Source organism: Falco cherrug, chromosome 5 (assembly GCF_023634085.1).
Source record: "Falco cherrug isolate bFalChe1 chromosome 5, bFalChe1.pri, whole genome shotgun sequence".
NCBI lineage: Eukaryota > Metazoa > Chordata > Aves > Falconiformes > Falconidae > Falco > Falco cherrug.
The window spans coordinates 45,635,782-45,656,792 of record NC_073701.1 but is presented as its reverse complement, the minus strand read 5'-3'; the positions used below and the strand labels follow the sequence as shown (position 1 = coordinate 45,656,792).

Sequence of the window (21,011 nt, the reverse complement as noted above, 5' to 3'; positions counted from 1 at the left end):
CAACAACTGCTTACACCACGGGCTGTCACATCCCGTTGCCAGGACTCTGCGGTGAGCAGGCTCAGAAAGGCAGGTACCACAGAGCATGTGGATTTTCAAATACGACAGGCATATGATTTGCAAAGCAGTGCCTGAGGGATCAGCTGTGGTGTTCCAGGCTCTGTGCAAACACACAGGAATACAGACCTGCTCTGACATGCTTCTACTAGAGTTCATGACAGGGTCACACAGTTCAACACCAGCAGAAGAGATGGGAGAGACAAGAAGCAGCAAAGATTAAGGTCCTCCCAGTGATTCTGTCCCAAGGTGTCTGAAAGGCTGTTTAATACAAAGAGCTTGGATGCTCTTGAAGGGGGTGATTTCTCTTAAGGAATCTCAAAAAAAGCAGGGTTCATGGGGAAATGGGAAGGGAAAGGACACTGCCATCTCCCTTGTGCTGAAGAAGGGGGATCAGAAACACCAAACCCCCCAGAAGAAACCACAGTTATGTCCCAAGGTGTAATAAACATATGGTATTGCTGGAAAGCAAGAGGTGTTCATGCAGTGGAACAGCAGGTATGGTGGCCACAGGCGTACCAGTGAGGCCAGGGCCTGGATCTATCTGGATGACAACAAAAGGGGCAAAGAGTGCGTTAAGGCCTGGCAAGGAGGAAACTTCTGTCTTGATTCCATCAGGTGACACAGCTCTGTCAAGATACTAGAAAAAATACTTGACAACTAGACACTTGGGAATGGCTCCCTCACAAACACCGTCCTCCCAGGACCTTGCTTTCCCTTTGCAGGACCCTGACCTGCTTTCGCAGGGCAGGAAAACAGCAGTACCAGCGAGAGCACCTTCCCTGTGCCGCATTACAAACTGATGCTCCACGGGCAGGCAGCTATTGACAGGGATTTATGGGACTGACAACATACCGAATTAGGTCAGGATAAATACTCGGAGATCTACTTACTACTAGCCTTAAAACCAACGATGTAAGCAGCAAGACCCAACAACATTCAACTAAGGACACAGTATTGTGCTAACTGCACTAAGAGGTCCAGTGAGCTACGCCTCAGCTCTTTATTTTTTCTCTAAGAAGCAGCAGGTACCCAGAACTGAAAATGCGGTTCTTGAGAGAGTCTTTTCAAAATAATGAAGAAAACTTGGAGGTGTTTATTCCTACCCAGATACCGCCACAGCAGATCTTTGGAGAGAGAGATTTGAAACTGAGCTGTCCTCCATTCAACTCTGGAAGCGTGTTAACACGCCTAACAACAGCGCTAACCAAAAGCTCATGTCCTCTGATGATCAGAGCACTCATGTCTGCGAGTTCTGCCAGAGCCAAGAGCCAGCCAAAGCAAGCCTCCAAATCTGTTAATATTTAATGCAAAAAGAGCACAGGGCCTCCCAGGCTTGTTCTCAGTATCGCCACCAGCCAAGCAACAAAACCACCAGAGGAAACGTAAGTGTAAACAACACCACAGCACAGGCTATCCTTGAATTACACGCGGAAACTCATGTGTCACTTCATTTTCTGCCCTCACGCAGCTGTACATCTGGTATTAGATGCAGAACCCAGTGGGAAGTTCCTACTTTGAAAAAAATGTCATTATAATCTAAGCATAGGAACAGTTTAAACAGAAGTAACTCACTGCACAGAGAAGATTATCTTAAGCAACGATGCTTAGGGCTCCTGACTTCTCTGACAAAGAATGCGTGTAAGTACCATCTGTCTTGTCACTTCTAGCTGTCAGGTAACGGGCAAGTGCTGTCACACGTACGTTGCTTCCCAGGTCATTAGGCACGTGCCGGAGCCTGGGTGGTGTATGTGGAATACAGACCATGCACATGCTAGCTGCAAGCACACTACTTTGTCTGTAAGGAAGCAGCATGTTGTAAGCGTTACAAATGCTAAAATAGAGGCCTGAAGGAAAAGAGTGAGTCAAATTATGTATCCACATTGGCCAAGGGAGAGCCAACAAAAATAACAAGCATAAGGAATCTGTGAAATAAGCAACTACTGAACAAAATCTAAATATCTCTCTTTGAAGCTAATCAAGTGGAAAGCTGACATTTCTCCACCAAAGTATGGTACTGTATGTACTGACATCTTCAAACCCATTTTTCTGTTCTGAAATTGGTTGTGCATATCACGTGCCCTTTCACAGGGCTCCAGGCAAGGGTATTCCTTGTGATTGGCAGGTACAATGGAAAGCCATCCGAAACACCCTCTCAGGCAGCAGGTCCTTCTCCAAACCTACAAGACTCCTTGAGCAGCAAGTGGTGTCTGACATCCTGCTCTGCACCTGCCCCATGCCAGCAGGCATCTACCCCTGGGATCTGATAAATTAGGGTTCGTTTGAGATACGATGCATGCTCTTCCTAGGACGATGGGATGAACTGCAGATTTCCAGCCTAAAACATGGCTGTAGTTATTCTGCACCGTGGTATTACAGCTATCTGAACACAGCTGTTATATAGTTTTTATTTTATATTCACTAAGTCAACTACTTAGGATGCAGGGCACTTCTTATCCACACTAGAAATAGAAGGCTAAAAGAGAGGGAAAAAGCTATGTTGCTGTATACCCAGAAGTTTAAACAAATGGACCCAGGAAGTACCCTACACAGCTGCCGTCTGCCTCTTCCATGATACGACAACCTGTCAAAAAAGATTTGTAACGGCACTAAGTTGGGTAACGGTCATCACAGCCTTAGCTAGCCATCCTGCTAAAGGGCCACAATCATCTACCTAATTCTTTCCTATGTCTTTCAGGGGCAGTAAGTACCTCAGTTTATAGATAAATGGGAAATTTAAACGTTCAAAGAAATAATTGCAAAATAAGACAAGAAATTTCTGCTCACACTGAGTTTTGGAGCAGCAGTAGATTAAAGAGTTTGTAGTAACTTCTCCTGCCATTGTCTCTGGCTGGCATCTGATACGATTTATTTGTCAGACTTAGTCCCTGTGAACAAAGTTACTTACTATGGTTATACCACCGTTACAGGTGGTATAACCATACCGTGGTGTGGTTATACCACACCAGATTATGTGGTTAAGATTTCCAGATTTATTAACATAGTTATCATTAACATATAAGTTATAACATATATATTAACATATAATATGTTAATATTATTATCTAGAAATCTGGTTAAGATTTCCAGATTTAATATTAACAGATTACAGGTGGTATAACCATACCGTGACAGGAGTCTGTCAACGCACCTCAAGTTTGGTTTGCCACACTTCTGGCCTTCCTGCCAAACATAACTTCACTCAAAGGCTTTACAGTGTCAAAAATGGCAGATAATGGCCCACAAAATCCTCTTTTCTTTGCAACACAACTTCGTATCTCGGTGGCTTACAGGTGTGCCTGATGTGCAATGGCTTTGCACAAACTTGCCGTGCAGCCAGCTGAAAAGCTTAGTAAGAGCAAGCGCTGTGCTGGCGGTGAGCACCGGCCGCTGCTCCCAGCCCTGGCAGGCCCCCCCCCCCCGCGCCGGCACACCGTGCTGCCCGCAGCCAGCTCCGGGATCTCTAACATCTGGCTGCACGGCTGGCATCACCTGTGCAAAGCCTCTTTGAACAGGGAAGAGGTAAAAGGACTCTGGATACAGTGTGACCCTATGACAGCCAGAAGTAAATCAGCATTTATTTATTTACTGGCATTTATTTATTTACTGATCAGTTTGTTTCACATAGTGCTAGTATTTGCATCAACTTTTATTTTGCAGGCGGGAGGGGATGTTAGGGGTGTTCCCCAGTGGGATAATTTTACTCTTGGACTTTTTTGTCTAATTCTGTAGCGGTAGCATAAGACAAAACTCACTGCTAAACACAGCAGGTCATTAGCTGCACGATTTTTCGTCTTTTCCTCTGAACTGCTAGATTTTGTTCATAGACTTGCTTGAAAATGAGAACTCACCATTGACATTACCACAAATACGGGATTAAAAAGAACAAAATAACCTACTGGTTCAGTAGGTGTGTGCTGAAAGGAAGCTCAGGCAAGTACTCTGTGGATCTGTACGTAAAACTTGGGAAATCAAAACTGGCTTAAGAGCCTGTCTTTGAAACCACTTAATTTGCTCCAGATTCAAAAACTGATAAAAAGGTCACACTGAATGGATGCAACATCTAATACAAAAATCTAACCAAGAACCCCACAATGCACACGCTCAAGGAGTGACCTACAAAACCCCTGTGTTTTTCTTGTTGACTTTTTCCTCTTTGTTTTGTAGACCTGGAGGCTGGTTTGAACCGATAAGCAATTCACTCGTATTAACTAATGGCTGCCCATCTCATTATCCTTCCGGGCAGTCCGTGAACTGTGATGGCTTTTTCCATACTCATGCAGGAACCCCAGCAGGAACCTACTTTCCACCCTTTGTTCAGGCCTCTGCTACTTCCCCGTATGCTGTTCTTTTTCATCAGAGGATGACAGGCCCATAGGGCTAACACCCTCGGCCACACGGAGGGAATACCTGGCTAACACAAGAGCACAGGAGACAGGCAGATCTCACCTGTGCAGTGAAGAAAGCTGGAGTCAGGGATCCCGAAGGAAGCGCAGGGCTGTTGAGCGCGATGGAACCAATGTCGGTGCTGGAGAGAACCATAGGTGGGGCGGAGATTTCCAAGCCTTTGGGTTTTTTAGCCTTTGGGGGAAGAGATGGAGATTTTGCCTTGGAGCCCGAGGAGAGGTTCAGAGGCTCAAGGGAATCTGAGTCGTAGCAACTGGACTCAAGGAAGAGGCTCCTGTGTTCTGCAGGGAGGGGCGAGGTGGGAGACAGGGACGGCGACCGGGAGGAAGATGATGATGGAGATGAAATGCTGGCACTGTTGGGTAGCATTAAGGAAGATATTTTAGCTGATACTGACGAGCTGAGAAAAGCAGAGGCAGCTGCTGTTTCGGAAGTGGAAGGCAACGACACCATGGGCCTCATAACTTGTTTGTCTGTTTTGTTTGTCACAAACCTTATAACAGTCCGAACTTCTTCAACTGGCGTGTTTCCCTCTGACTTCTCCTCCAGTTTTTCTGTTTTGATTGGCTTGTAAGGGTCTGGCTGGTTCTGCAGAGAGTTGATAGTGAAAGAGGAGTACAGGCCAGAGTGGATATATTCATTACGGCTTGTGCTTTTCAGTGCTGACAAGCTGTGCTTGTGCTGATCCCTGCTCTCGGAAGGCATCTTACAGTCGCTGTCCTGCAGCAAAAGGCTCTCTCTGCTGATTTCCACAGCATGTGGATCCATTTTTAAAATCTCAGGAAAGGAGACAAACTTGTACACAAATTTTTGTCCGATCACTTTCTTGATGATGTTCTGCAAATACAAAAGCAGATGCTAGAGAGATCAGCATTTTAGAGGCACTGCCTACAGCAAACATAAGGGGGTTCACGAGGGTTCTCAAGCTGAGCAGGCCATTTCAGTGGGGCTTCTAACGCTGCTCATCCTTGTCTCACTCCCATACCTCTGCTCAGCCAAGGAGACCACTCCCTGCCTCTCATGGTGCCTAACAAAAATCACCATTACTAGATGATAAAGACCTACTGGTGGGCTGTTTTCCTCCTCCTTCCTCTGAGGTAGCTCAGGAATATTTTCTTTCCACTAAGAACAAGCCTCCACCTTGCAGAGTCAAGCCACGCCACCATTTGCATTTCACAACGAAGGCAAACTCCTTCATTTCTGCTTCCCAAAACCAACACAACTATCCCAAGTATGAAATACTCTTAGAATGTCCACAAGGGACAAAACCACCTCAGCCTCCCTGCTCCAGTCATTTACCTTCTCTTCCTGACTGTGTGCAGAAGGACTGACCTAGGCTGACGGTGAATGTCCTTTCAACAATCATGAACTACAACTGTGACAAATTTAACCGTTTGCACGGTTTGGAAAAGTAGTGTCCTGCTGTATCCCCATGCTATCTCCAGGTTTGCATTAGGCTCAGGATGCTCACCGGGGCAGGCAGAAATTTTCCATCCATCTAAACCACTGAACTGAAAATGACTATTGAAAAAAAAAAATCCCAAACCTCTCAAAGATTTGCAGTACTATTTATTTTTGTCATCATATTCGCCACACTGAAAGTGTCCCCTTTATAGAACGAACCGATTCCCTTTGAAATCTTTCGTGAGGGTCCTGTTTCCAGTGCTAACCCTTCCTGCAGACCCGGGTAAGCTGCCTGCTCTAATACAATGCGCAGTATCCCCAAGGATGCCATGTAAGCGCCTCTGCAGAGGCACTTTATGGTACCAGGTACTGGCCTGGCCTGGGCTAGGAAAAGGACTGGAATATTTACCACCCTAAGGAACACGCTGTGGAAGATAAGAAGCAGTATTTCCTGAGCTTTCCAGTGATTTCTCTCTCCTTGAAGCTCCTGGTGGACAGTTTGTCTGTAAGTCACCTCTGAAAAACCCTTTCCAAGAAGCTTCCCTTCAGTGCAGCACATCTGCTGCACCTCCAGCTGATATTCTGCAAACAGACATTTGCTTTGCTGTACAGATGGAGATGTAAATATTTACAATTTTCCTAAAAATCTAGTTTGTTTTTCATTCTGCCACAGATTCTGAGACCGGTAGAGGAAACATTTGTTAAAATGACTGAAAAGGGTGGGGGTGGGGGGGAAGGCAAGAAAAAGGAACGCAAACATCATCCCTATTTATATATGGACAGTACTTAGTGCTAGGTGCCTGCAGTGCCCACACTACGTCATTTTTGTCACAAAAGCAAGATTCATTTTGGGGAAAGAAAAAAAAAAAAGTCTGTACTTGGGTATCAGAACCTCTTCTGTCTTTCAGCTGAACTCCTGCATTCTGTAATTCATCTATCTGAGTATCCTGGCATTTCATTCAGGTACCCTCTTGAATACAAAATTAATCCTTCAAAAAGCCCTGGGATGTAGCTTTGCTTCACAGGTCAGGAGCTGCGGCACAAACGGAGAAAGTTGTTTCCCAAGCTGATAACAGGGATCTGCAGCAAGGAAAATTAACTTCAGGAAGCTCAGGCTAAAGGCACAAAACTGCCCTCTTCCATGCCAAACTGTATGCACATCTACCTACCTGGAGGGTCCTGCAATGCCTATTTTTGCTCTCCAAAAATGTTCAAGACATACAGTTAGCCAACAGGATCACAGTTTGCATAAGCTTTAATTGCCATGGCTTTGGGCTTGACCCAGATTGTGTGTGTGTGTGTGTGCTAATTAGGTGAAATGTTTTTCTGCGCTGACTTGACTTTTTCTGCACTGTCAATATTACATTCTTCTTGAAAAAGGCAAAACCTCTAAACTACTCACAAAACCAAACATCACTACTTGATGTTTTTTTCTTCTTTAATCTACATTTTTTAATTTAAAATATACCTTCCCTCTGCTTCTGGCAGCTTTGAGTTGTTGTTACATCAAGCACTGGCCAGTGAGATCTTATGTGGAAAATGTGACTCCCAGCAGAGGAAGATTAGATGTATTTAAAGGTGGCACTTTTACACTGGCGCAGGTTTGAAATAGAGGAGCATTGCTATAAAAAGCAACCGAACGGGCTGGTGAGTTTACACTTCCTCTGCTATTATTACATATAGTTATATTTTAAGGTCTCTCAGCACAGCTCCTCTGACTCTGTAAGCCTGCAGCAAAAGCCCACTTAACGATGGCTGGAGATTAAAAGGATTCAAGTGCAGATCCCTGAAGCACTTCACAGGCTTCTCTTAAATGTGGAGCCTGAGGAAATCTCCACCTGCATGTAGGAGAAAACAAGGACGCAAATTAAGTGCCTCCAAAACGCCAGTGGCTTTTCTAATTTTTTTGACAAATAATTGAAGTGAAGGTAAAAAGCAGCTTACTCTTACCATCACCTCAGTGATGTATCAGAATCGTTCTGAGCTGTGGGCAACGGTTCAAACCACAGAAGACAGTGATAGGCATCATGGCAAGCAGGGGTTTTCCACCCTCAGTCTGAGATAAAAAGGAAATCTTCTTTGCCAGGGACTGCACTTGCAGGGAGACCAGACCACTCACTTGGTAGCAGGACAGCAAGTACCTGTGCACATTTAGCCGTTTGGTTTTTTTTTCTGTTGTTTGAATTTTCTAGGTAAATTCCCTCATGAGCAGGCTTGCAAGGAGTGCTGGTGGCCGCGGCCAGGGCTGCAGGGAGCTCTGGGGCTGTGCTGCCGCGGAAGGCTCCGGAAGGGCCAGTGCAGCTGCTGGGGAGGAGAACGGGGCACCCAGGCCAGGAGGAGGGGCTCCAGCCCAACAGCTTAAAAAAACAACAACAAAAAAAATCTTACCAAGAGACAGCACTCTGTGACATTTAAAAACAGAGAGCAGGGAGCTGGGAATGCCCCTCTTCTGCTGGTTTCTTGACTGTTCCTCACTTGAACACTTCACGCTTCCCCATCTGTAGGACAGCCACCACCGCACACGTGAGGCGCGCGCCCCGCTGCAGAGCGCTTCGAAAGCTGCTGATAGGAACCGGGCCCAGCACTGCCCCGTGCCTGCTCCGGCACATCAGCTCCGTTGGGCTCAGGCTTATTCACACCACATCACTCGCTGCGGGAGCACCTCCACAGCCAGCCTCACCCAAGTGCTCTGAATCACCAGCCCTTCCCCACAGACCAGCTGGCCGAGCCAGGCGGCAAAGGCTCGCTGGCCCGGTTCCCCTCCAGCTTAAACCAGGCTATAACGTGGCTGGGAGTTTTTTGTGTCAGCTATGCATATGCGCTACTACTTTTGGAAGCCAACCCAAAATACACAGGAGCTGTTTGACATCTCAACAGCATGTGACCTCTGGGTTTCTTTCCGGTTCTTTATTCCCTCCCAGAAGTCTTCCCGTGCGTTGGCGCAACTCAGACTTCATTTCTTCTGTCTTGTGTTTTATTCGCATCACCTCTGACCCTTACTCCCTGTTTGAGCCATTTAGAGCTAAGGTTTAGCTATACTATCGGTGTGACACATGGATTTTAGTGGCTTGGCTCAAACCTGTTAGCTAGCCAGTTTGGTGGCTGCAGGAGCCACTCGGGAGACTGAGCTGGGAAACGGGACCCAGTTTCTAGCTGAACTAGACTACTGAGGGGCCTCAGGGGCAAGAAGATGAGACTGGGACTTTTTTCCTCCTCCCAGAAGTGACCTGTAATCAGGCTGACCCAGACGTCAGAATTTACAGCAGAACAGGATAAACCCTGTAGGTACCAAACGCCCCTGCTTGGGAAAGAAGGACCAGAGCTGTAGCTGCTGCACCTAACTCCCATTTGGACATGTTGCAAGTTCCCTGGCTCCAAGAGTACTAAGGGATGCAACATGTGTAGGGACACTTAGGCTATGTCCTCACAGGACTCCATGAGGAGGGAGCCAGGCTGCCTCCAGCTACTGGGAACCTTACCCAGGGAGAGGGCTGCTCACACCCCAGTGTCTGAAGTACATAAACTGGCAGCAAGTACCTGTGGCTGCACGGCTGGCTCCAAAAACCAGGGCACATGCCCACATCAGCGTGTGCAGGCAGGCAGATTCTGTTAACATCATACTTTATGCGCTTATGCTTATTATACCGTGTGTGCAGAAGCTAGATTTTGTCGATTTTTTGATGGAGGCACAGGTACTGTACACCTGTACTGACCTTTGGAAGCACAAGGCTCATTTAGCTGGATTTCAGCCTTTCCTCATCACCTCCATCTGGAAGACAAAGGCTATTCCTCTGGCTGGCACCTCTTCCCAGGTTCTCTGCTCTCTCTGCTGCAGTTTGCTGGGCATCTCTTTCCTCTCAGATCAAACACAAACTATTTGTCACTCCTTTCACGGGGGTTCTTGGGTTTTCTCCTGTACCCATCCCCTCTTACTGAATATCAAATTGTTTAGTCCCATCTTCCCATAAGGACAGCACTCAATAACCACTTCCATGCGACTTCAGACTTGCACTTTCTTGACTTCCGTACATGACTCTGGAAAGAAGCTCCTTCCAATTCTCTATAAAGCTATATTCTAATGGTCCTTCAAGTATTTCCTTGTAACATCTTACCTGTACCGCTACAAAACATATAGATGGTACTCTAGCACCATCATACTGCTATTGTTTCATTGTAATACTCTATTTCCCCTGAGGTAACTCAAGAGAAGACCTTCCAAAAAGTAAAATAATAGTTTTCATTATCATTTCATATCCTTAAGTTCTGTAACAAGGCCAAGCAAGAGACCCTCTTCCCAAAAGAACTCTTGCATGCTGCCACCTACACTTCAGCATTAAAAATAGGAACTAGTAACCAGGCTACTGGGTCTGACGTGTTACGGGAGGGGAGGGAATGCCATGGGCATATCTGAATCCTAACAGCACCTAAAAAGCTCTGTCCCCTGCTCTCCAACAAGCACAAAGAAGCCCATATTATGTATATACTATACGTGATACTGCCAACCCATCTAAACAACGGGCAGCCATTAACTGAAACTTAAATGATTTATTCTGTCTTTAGAAGACAGACTGAACAGCACTCACTAACTAAAGCCTGGGGCCACATGCTCTTCAGAGAGGATGCAAAAATATTGAAGAGCTGCTCGCTGCAACAGTATGTAACTGTAATTAAAGGTGCAGCACAACTAAGGCAAACATTAAGGTTACACAGGGAACTGTGATTCTTGCATTTCCTAACTTCTGAGGGCTTGTTACTGTTACACCCTATTAATGTCAGTATCTTCATGTAACTTCCTGGATTTGCCCTCCTTCCCTCAAAAACAACCCAAAAAACTCACGAGAAAACTCACTAGCTTCCCTCTTGTGGTGTCATCTTGAAATATTCATGGAGACCTTTAGTAGTCCTGAAACCCCTGGAGACTTCCAAAACGTATCTGTCATTACATTACAGTTACCAGAAAAACAAAGTAACTGGGCAACTTCAACAAAAAGAAACCAACTAATCCTACTTACCAAGGTATTTTAGTTCTACACATCAAGCTAAAGTGCCCTGCGTGGGAATAGATGTGAAAGGTTTCCTTGCCTGAAAACGTTACAGGAGATTGCTAACCAGCAGCAGCGTGTGACATGATGAACACGCTGCTCAAGCTGTAGGTAGAGAGAGTGCAGGATGCCTTTCCTCAGCACTGTCATCTGTTCTGCTGCTCTGTTGAGGTAACAAGGGAAATGCATTAAATAAAGAGAGGGGAGGGGAATTTGGGTAACAAACGAAACAGGAGATGGAAAGCCTTCAGATTATCTACAAACCTTTAGCAACCAGAATCACGGTAGTAAACGACAATCAAGACTTGCCACACTCTGCATTTCCTGGGGTGCTTTATATGTGAATTTAACATAAATCTAGCCATCAGCCTCAACAGCGCGTCATGCTCGCTTTCAAAGCCAGCCTAAGGAACTTGTCCTAATTGTGTTATTTTTCTTCAGTACTGCAATTAATTTACTTTTAAGTTCAAATGAATCAGATGATGAATTTTAACAAGCCAGCATTCCCCCCCAAGCAAAATGGCAGGGCTCATAAACCTCCATTTATCCAGTGATCAGTTTTTATTTCTCCACGGTGAGTAATTTCAAAGGCAAACCGTGAAGCAGCAGCTGTGTCAGCCGTATGCAGTGGCAGTGGAGGGCAGCCCAAGAAAGGAATGCCCATCCCGTGTGCCACCATCACTTATAAAAAAAAAATCACTGCCCCTCGCCTTAGACTCACATATGCTGCCAGATCATTTGGGTTACAGCAGAGAAGCCCCTGCTGATAATTCCACAACCCAAAGTCCTGTGCAGAGTGCTGCCTCTTGCCTTTCCTGCTGCCATCCCCAGCCTGCAGCACAGTGTTTATCCCGTCTGTTCAGTGTGCACCCACTGGCCCCAGCACACGCAGCTGCCAACACATCCATCACTGCCAAGAGCCACAGAGGGGACAAGGATCTCAGGAGACTCCTTAAGGTTACCTCAGGGTCTAGACTGCTTTATCGCACAAACTAGCGAATGGTCAGGGGAGAGGAGTGCAAAAGGCTGAGAGAGGCTCCCTCACCTTCCCAGCCCTTCCCCTTTTGTTTTGCAGAAGGGGAAGAAGAATGCCAAGAAGCCTTTCCTTCCCTCGACTTCTTCCCATTCTGTGCTATGCAACGTAGACTGAACTGAAGGCAGGGGATGCGTTTAGGATTGAACCCAGTGTTGAGCACTCCCTGCCAGCCCACAAACCTGCCCTGCCAGATTCATTATCCGCTACCTTATGTCAGTATCTCTCATGCTTCAAAACCAGCAGCAAGTTCCCCTGCCCCTCTGCACTCTCCTAATAATCTGCCTTTCTCCACTGCCTGGGAACCAACAGGACACAACACACCGTACCTACACGGAGAGTGAGAAGCTCCCACTGTTTTCTGCTAAAGGAGTTACTCCTTCAATTTAAAGAGCAATAGCTGCGGTTTTGGTTTGGCGTTCAAACCCTGATCACAATACATGGGGAAGAAAGAGCTTATCCTTCTTTCCATCTAGGACCTATAACCTCCACTAGACTGCAGAACTCCTGGAAAAATGGCCAAAATCCTTGTGCCACACCTAGATAAAATCTGCAGACCGAAAAGCCCTCAGCCAGAGCCCTGGTGAAGAAACTGCACGACCACTCCTCTGCCAGATGCTGCATGAGCAGAGACAAAACAGATGACAAAGACGTGTATGCTGGTTGGGGGGCAACTGAAAACAGTACAAGGGTAAAAAAAAAATAGTTAAGGAATAAAAGAAGAACCAAAGCCTCAAATAAGGAGCCATTATATTCCACTGATTTTAAGAAATCAGAGGGATCTCAAACAACAAGTGCTAGAAATACCTCGTGCCTTGTTTCTAAGCAATGTCCGTCTGTTCAGTCAGACTGTATTTAGGCTCTGCCTGAATCTGCTGTTCATTCACCAGCAGGCACTCTGTCTCCACCGATCCCAGGCAAGTTTATAATCCGAGGGGTTGGAGTCATACAAAGAAGCGAGCTTCCCCATGCTGAGCAGAAGCCTTTTTAGCACTTAGTGAAGGGGTATTCATCACACCAACTGCTTGGCACTGCACTGTCCTCTCCGAATCCTTTTGTGCCTTCTCAGTCAAGCCATCTTTGAAACATGTTAAATGGAAAAATCTGACTTCTAGTGGACAAAATACTGAAAACGTTTAATTGCAGAACTTACAGCTCTAAATCTGAAACTAAAAAATTCTTAGAGAAGGAGTCCTTCCACGTTCCAGTATGAGTAATGAAAAGTCCGATCACCAAATTGTGCACAGTTAATTTGCAGTCAACATGGTTTTTTTCGCTGCTGTGTTAGGCTGGCCGCATAGCACCCAACCCCACTGCGCCCTTCAAGAATTAGCGCACTGCAAGTAACACAGGACAACAGTACTCTGAGCTCAGTTCAGCAACAATATCTTGTTTCCTCCACCTTGCGCAGACAGCAAACATGCCATAACCGTGCTGAACACTGGTGTTACTTGCTGTATGATCTCATCTCACTGCCTTTTCTGAAAATCAAGACAAGAACAGACCACTAAGCATGGCTATGAAGTTTTTCTTGTTAATATACAAAATCTGTAGCAGTCTTTCTTTCTAATATTTCATCTTCAAGAATATGGGAAATAGTAAAACCTATTATTTTAGACATATTATAAAAAAATATCCATTTAAGGGGAACTAATCCTGAAAAGATTTAATATTAATTAGTAAAACCAATATAATGTTCAACCAAAACAGGCTGGAGAAACAATTTGGAAACTCCTTGAATTTGTTGGAGTTTAAAACTGAGAAAGGTGAATATGCAAGATATTTTAGCACCTCTGTATTTGTGTTCTACAATGTTTTCCTTCTAGTATCTTGACACACCTGAGAGATTTGCTTCAAATATCTTTCTGTTACAGTAATCTAATACATATCCTCATTACTCCCTGCTCTCATTTTTGCATTCTCTGTTGTACTGTTGCCGCCTCACTTCACACTGAAAAGTAAGACCAAGGACTAAATGTCAAAGTGAAAGAACGTTTCACAAGAGTGACAGTGATCTTATGAACCCCCACTATACCACAGAAATTTTATTTTCAGAGATGCTAGCTACCAGCAACCTCTACTGGCCTCTTCTAGATTGTGGGCACGCTCATGATGTCTGAAAATCAGAAGCAAATTGATTGATGTAGTAAATAATACCAGATTACGATGTTCAATATGTTATCATTCCAAATTTCAGTTTTAAATAAAGAGGTTGAAAGTGGAGCTCTCAACAACCAACAGCTCTGCACTAAGTGTATGCCTACACTATCTGCCTGTAATCAGCTTCTGAAAGGGTGCAAATAACAACAGCCTGCCAGTTATAAGGTTGCTGCCCAAACTGTGCTGACTCCTTGGGTCTTATTAGTTCTATCAAACCTCAAAAGATGTATCCAAGAAGGAGGGACAAAATTCAGTAGGTCTGGCACGGGCAGAAAAATTAGATGAAGAAACCCTTACCAAAGCATGTGTTCCACTATTTTGACTTGAGATATCCAGAAGATAAGTTCCCAAATGGGAATAAATTTAACATTGTACAGTAAATACAGCCTTCACCTGAGATGAGCTCAGCATGAGCCTACTACCTTGGCAAACAGACCCAAACACACACCTGCTCTGACATCCACCAACTGATCAGCCACTTTTCCCTCTGTTTGCTGCTCTTACTCTGCACTTTCATCCAGTAAGACAATCACATTAGTGCTCTCTCATATATATCACTGCTAGTTAAATGACAGCAACATATAATCTAGACCACTCTTGAAGCTAACACAGATTTTGTCCTAAAATGACATAGTGGAATATTTCCAAACTCTTAGAAACACTGAGCATTAACAAAGGAATAGTTACAGTGAGATCCTGCTGAGGTAATACTGCACCACTGTAACTGCAGAAGTGTTTCAGCATTGTATTTCCAGCTAATAAATTAGGACCCAACTCAACCGCAGAAAAGTTGCACCAGAAAGCTCAGGCAAGACTAGCTAAAACACTGACCAACAGGATCTATGCTCCAAAATACGTGTCCCATAAGAACTGCGGAAACTCAAGCCCGCCCTCTATGCCATTGGGTTCTTTGTCTTTTCCTTGTTCTGACATGGGTAAAGCTGCCATTCTGCCTGCTGCATCGCAGTATCACTGCTTTCTACCATCTCCCTGCATTCCAGAAGATCCTACGCAGGCTGTAATAATCAAACAGTTCTCCATTATCAACAGCTTTTATTGTTGCCAAAAGCTACAGAAAATGCTGGGTAGCCAAACTCACAAACACATGAAAGCATCAGTAAGTGTAAACCTAGGTCAAAACCTCCCCTCCTCAGGAAATGGGATGTACAGTGTCTTCCTGTGAGTCTTTTAGCTGCCCTCTTACCTCCACTGCGATTGCCTTCAATATCGTCTACTGTAAAAACTAGTTAGAGGAACTTCTCAATAGCTTCCACACAGAGATGAAATATTACATGGCAGTGTTTCCGTTTTCTTAGTCTGCATGAGAATAACAAAATTTACCTTGTCATAATAGTATCTGAGCGCTCGGCTCAGCTTGTCATAATTCATATTAGTTTTGTTTTTTCTGAGTCCCCACAGCTTAGCCACTTCTTCTGCCTTGAGTAGCTTGAATTCGCCATCATTAGACGTCCAGCAAATCAGGTGCTCATGTTTCTGGTCTAGCAGCAACTGCAAAAGGAACTGCCACAGTGTGATTGCACTCTCCATACCTACAAGGGACAAAGGAGACCAACAGTGTGAAAAACATTTGGGAGCAGGTGTTCTACCCAATGCTCATTTCAGTTATAAGTTCTGTGTAGGAGTCATTCTACGTAACAGAGTAAAGGAAGCTTACTATACCATTTACAACCAAACATCCACAAGACCTACGAGTCTTGCACTCCCGTTTCAGTATTTTTTCCACTGCTATTTTCTGAAGGGACACATATTTAGAGTAAGTATTTAGAAAAGCATTGCTCACATAGTTCACATGGTACAGGGTCACCTCCAGTTGGTGTCTTCAATTCAATGAATGCAACCACCTTTCAAAGGGACATATGGGGGGGGGGGGGGAAGGACTTGATGGAACTATCCACTGAAATGAGCTGGGAAACTGCTGTTTACTGTCATGATAAGCCTACTGAACTTATTTGGGTATGTAACTGTGAAGAAGGGAAGGAAAAGGGAAAAACCAGAGCAGCTGTCTTTGGCTGACCAGAAACTACACTCTTTCTCCTTCCCACCACACACCACCTGCCTTCCCAGTGCCATACGGCCTTTGTCTATCCGATGTCATATGGCCTTTGTCTATTTTGTTTTTTCCAGGCCCTGAAATGGCTCTTGCTACTTCTGTTTGCCAATTCAAATAGCTCAAATGGTACTATGTATTTTGCAGAAATGCTGAAAGTTCAGTACGCTTAAGCACAGTAAAGTGAGTGATGTTTACCCTGAACCTTTCTCTAACAGGGATCTTTCCGTTCATTATCATATGCACAGCTGAGAACTAGGAATATTTTAACAGTGCCCACATCTCACTTCTAAGGTTGTTTGAATATTTTTTCCTCTGCGAACTGCTTGTACTACTAGTAGAGCCCTCCCTAGAATTAACCTTTTTTTCAGGTATTGCAACAGAAGCATAAATTTAAAGAATTACTATTTTCCAACTCAGCACAGGCATATACACCACTTAAAATTTCAGAGTGCTGCAACGGAAGACAATTTATTATTGTAGCGAAGATGCAGCTAAAACTGACCTTTTAAACTACAGAAATACAAAATGAGATTTTGCCTCACTTTCAACGTTGCTAGCCTTAGCATGTTAACATAACAGGGTATCAAATCATGTTTTCTTAGCCTTTCCTGATTAATTTGGAAAGTTGATGGACCCGATGATGTTAAAGGTCTTTTCCAACCTAAACGATTCTACGACTATATTATGTCTAACTAATGCCAGTATTACTGGTTTAACCAACTATGATGCTAACAGGGCTAATTATGACCTGACTTACCTTTGTACATACGACAACGTATATTTTTTGTCTTTACCTAAACAAGCTCATGATTTTTAACTTTCTTTCTCATTTTGTTTCCTAACACATTGCTGTTTGTGTCCCAACAGATTAGCTGGCCGGCAGACGCCAGGCTCGCTGCCTGCCGTTCCCTTCGGTGTGCTGGCCACACGAGGGCGCAAGTCCCCAACTATCCACCGGGTGGACCCGCTCAGCGGGCGGCTGCGGGGGCATCTGCCTTCCCAAGCCTGCCCCAGCACTAAGGAAATAACGTTGCATAAGCTTCACTCGTATAAACGAAAATAAATTGCATAAGCTTCACTAGTGTAAACGCAAGTTAAAGATGCTAGAGAACGTTGTCAATAGTTTTACAGAAAAACACAATTTGGAGCTCTATTTTGGTCCAAATAGTTTCTAGGTACACTGGCCAAACATGTGTTTGCAGAATTAAAAGCGCTTTTCTTATCCCTGCATTTCTCTAATGAACTGAGAATCCGGTCTGAATGACAAGGACAAAAATGCCCCTCCCTGACACCCAGCTATGTACCACAGTAACTGCAGAGCACCTTCAAGAGACGGCACAGGCTCCCAGGACTGATCCGTATCTCTAAAACAGACCTGCCTATACAGATGATCTGGCACTTTCAAAGGTTTGCATTTTTAAATCACTTTATACAAATCCTTTTCCACATAGTGTAAGGCAAGAAGAAAAACGTACAGCTAGGATTAAATATACCTGAAGGTTTTATACTTGCTTTACAATCTTTAAAAAGTTCCTTTAAACTATACCATCTGTGCAAATCTTAACATCTTTAACAGATTATCTAGAACATCATAGCTAACAAAGTATCCCTATTAATCTGGTATCATATATACACACTTTTAAATTAATATTTACAAATTTTGCCACTTACTTCACTAAATGTGTAGGTATATACAGCCATATTACTTCTAAATCGTATTAGTTTCTGAACATCAAGTATTATACAGTGATACTTTGCATAATTTCAGCCTCTATCACACAACTCTTCTGAACAAGAAATCACAAACAGAACTTCCTTTGCTTTAGAAAATTAGAAGAAACTTACATCTTTCGACAAAATTGTATTAAAATGTGCACAGGTGTCCCATGCTACAAAGACCTGTCAGTTGAACTTCAGCTGAGGAAATTAAAGATGGAAGAGAGTTATACTAGCATCAAAACAAAATCCACCACCATGCCATCAGCCAAAACACTACAACACCTCAGAGATACAGCTCTCTCATCCAGACTTTAAATTACGTCTTCCTTCAGATCATCAGCAACCATGCCTCTTCAGAGGGTTTAGGTGGAACTGAACTCACAGCGAAGCACGTTTTGCTGTGGTCTGCTCCATCCCCATTCACCTCTACCCAAGAACAGGGTAACCTACAGCTAATGGTGCACTACACTTTCCATTATGAACCCGGTTTCTGACGCTTACCATTTGTAAAATGTAAACAGTTTTGGATTCCATTTTATGTACCGAGTGTGGGTCTCATGGTGACTCAGCCATAGGTATAATGTAAAACCCATGAAGAGTGCAAGCCCGGGTAAGAATATCCTACAGGAGTACCTGCTCTGTACTATCTGTCCCCGTGCCTAAGGAGAGGCGAGTTCCATCAGGTTATTACATAAAAGGTTACTGCCACCTTTTTCAAAGTGGCTCAGTTCTTGGTGATCAGTTCTTCAGCCAGCTGAGATAGACACATAGTCTCTGGGGGCACTTCAGGTGCTGGATACAGGGCAGATGGCTGTGGTGGGGTTAGATTTAGGCAGCTCCTCACCACCCTGCTTACCTTACCATCAACTCTCCAAATGCATAGCTCTGAACAGGCTTTGTAAAGGACCTGCGCACCTCACAATTCAACATCGATGTGCTTAACTGGTACACGCATAAATCTTCTACTGGATATGACCCAAGTCTGCCCATACAGAAATGAGATTAAAACAGCTCAATGCTGCATTGTACTTCTTCCTTCCATCTGCCGCAGAGTTCCTGTATAAAGCTTCCCATATTGCTTGTATAGCAACTGTAATGTATATGATTCCTACATGAGGCAAATCAGGCAAATTACATTTTCAGCTGATCATTAACTGTATGGTCCTTTTCTTCTAAGCACCCAACCGGAGGCACTCAGGTCTGAGTTGCACCGAATACTCACAGCTGTAACTACCTCTAATAGAAGCTTCATGCTCAGCATACATGGTGATGTAAAATCCTAAATACCTTGAATTCAGTGAACTGGTGTTAATATCTGCATCTCATTTACATTCTCTAAAATGTGATTTGCAGAACAGTCAAAATCTAAGATCCTGTGGTGACAGAATTTTTTAACTGATGCAAAATATTTCATTTCCAGCCAGGTCAACAGAAGTATTAACCTGCCTTTCACTACAGGCACCATTTTAGGGTTCCACAAAGTATTAAGTGTCCACACAGTGTACTAAGCCTTAACTTGTGCCTCACTTGAGTGGTGGAGCAAAAGAATCACAAGACAGATATATTACAAGACATGTAATTTAATCAAAAATGTGTGAGCTATATTAAAAGTTATTACAAATTATGATTGGGAGGAGTCAGAAACCTTCAGAAAACATTGTATTTCATTTATGTATTTTCTAACTGGTTTGCAGTTTTACTGACTTAGAGGAAATTCAGTGTCTTGTCTTAGTTTGACAGGAACAGGTCTTAGGATGTGGTCACTTCCGACAGGGCATATATTTCACATTTCATTCAATTCTTTATTAATATTAAATAGTAACAATAAATATTCTTGTTACTTCTGTGCTCAGTACAGGATTTGAATGCTGGGCAATAAATAATACATGGAACCACATACTGAATTACATGGATTAGGATAAAAATAGTTTTTAAAAAAATCACTTATTTAGATAGTGACATCCATCTACGGTACAGAACAAGACAGGCAACCTATGTAAGAAACATATATTCTGTGTCATGGAAAGCCTAATTAAAATTCATATAGACAAGAGAGTCTAATTTTTCATCCATTAACTTTAACACAGGTCGTTTTGCCATCTTAGCATTTTCCAAATATTTATACAATGCATTTGACATTCAAAGATATTTTCTAAGCCCTGAAACAAAATGTGTTAGGTTGACCTGACCTAAATAGCCTAGTAATTTTACTTTGTGATCAGTTCCACTATCACCAACGCAAATAATCACTAGCATAGCTAGAAGGAATTGTACTTGGAAATGCTGTCTTAGCCAGCAAAAGCATATTTCAGGACCAAGTTTTCGCTGTGACAGGTAACCACACTAACACGCTCTACACTACCAATTTATATTCTTTCAAATGTGCCCCCCGGCCATCCCCTCCCAATACAAAACCTACCAACTGCATGATCAGTGTGATACAATGTGATCTCCTCACATCAAATTTAAAGTTCAGGACTGATGCAGGAAGGAGGCAACTCAGAATCTCTCCGCTGATAATACTGCCCCTATTCTTTTCAACCAAAATAAGGGACGAACGGAAATGCCTCAACTTAGAGCAGCAGCAAAGTCAACACTGTAAGCTCTCCCTGAAGAGAATAATAGAAAAGGACAGAGATATCCACAGGGCAAAGAATCCCATCTAAGATATTATTTTCCTGTACAGGGGATGCCTAAATTCCTCACTTCGGTGAAGGGCCCACATGCCAAACACTAGCTCTCCCCGTAGTGTACAGAGACTGACTGCTACCAGCATGAGCAAGCCTTATAAAAGGATTATGCAACTCATGCTACCAACAGTACATAAAAATGCAGGTGCTGGTGAGCTGCAGTACCATTTTTTTTTTGCCCAAGACAATACATACAAAATTCTACGTAACAAAATGTCAGGAAAGTGGCATTAAGGTCCAAAAAAACCCTAGTCATTAACCTGCTGGGCAATGTAAAATAAGTAAGTAAACCATCTTAAATCCAGGCAGTAGAAAACCGGGAGGCTCAGAGACAAAGAAGGCTAGCTAAATAAAAAGCTCAGTATCAGAAAGGTTTATGACATGAACTGTAAGATAAGCAGGATAGTCTTTGGGGCATTAAGTTTTGT

General features: G+C 43.7%; 1 protein-coding gene across 3 annotated transcripts in view; it reads right to left on the bottom strand.

Annotated features, from left to right (window-relative positions):
• Nucleotides 1-21,011, bottom strand: part of ELK3 (ETS transcription factor ELK3) — a 39,667-nt gene that overhangs the window by 6,736 nt on the left and 11,920 nt on the right. Inside the window, exons 2-3 of one of the 3 annotated variants that reach the window (XM_005446312.4) lie at nt 15,445-15,653; nt 4,507-5,301 (exon numbers count right to left, since the gene is read on the bottom strand). In XM_005446312.4, coding sequence (XP_005446369.1) covers nt 4,507-5,301; nt 15,445-15,651 — 1,002 coding nt within the window. In that variant the 5' untranslated portion in view covers nt 15,652-15,653. The remainder of the gene's footprint in view (nt 1-4,506; nt 5,302-15,444; nt 15,654-21,011) is intronic. The other 2 variants (XM_055712618.1, XM_027815391.2) reach the window with 2 other exon arrangements.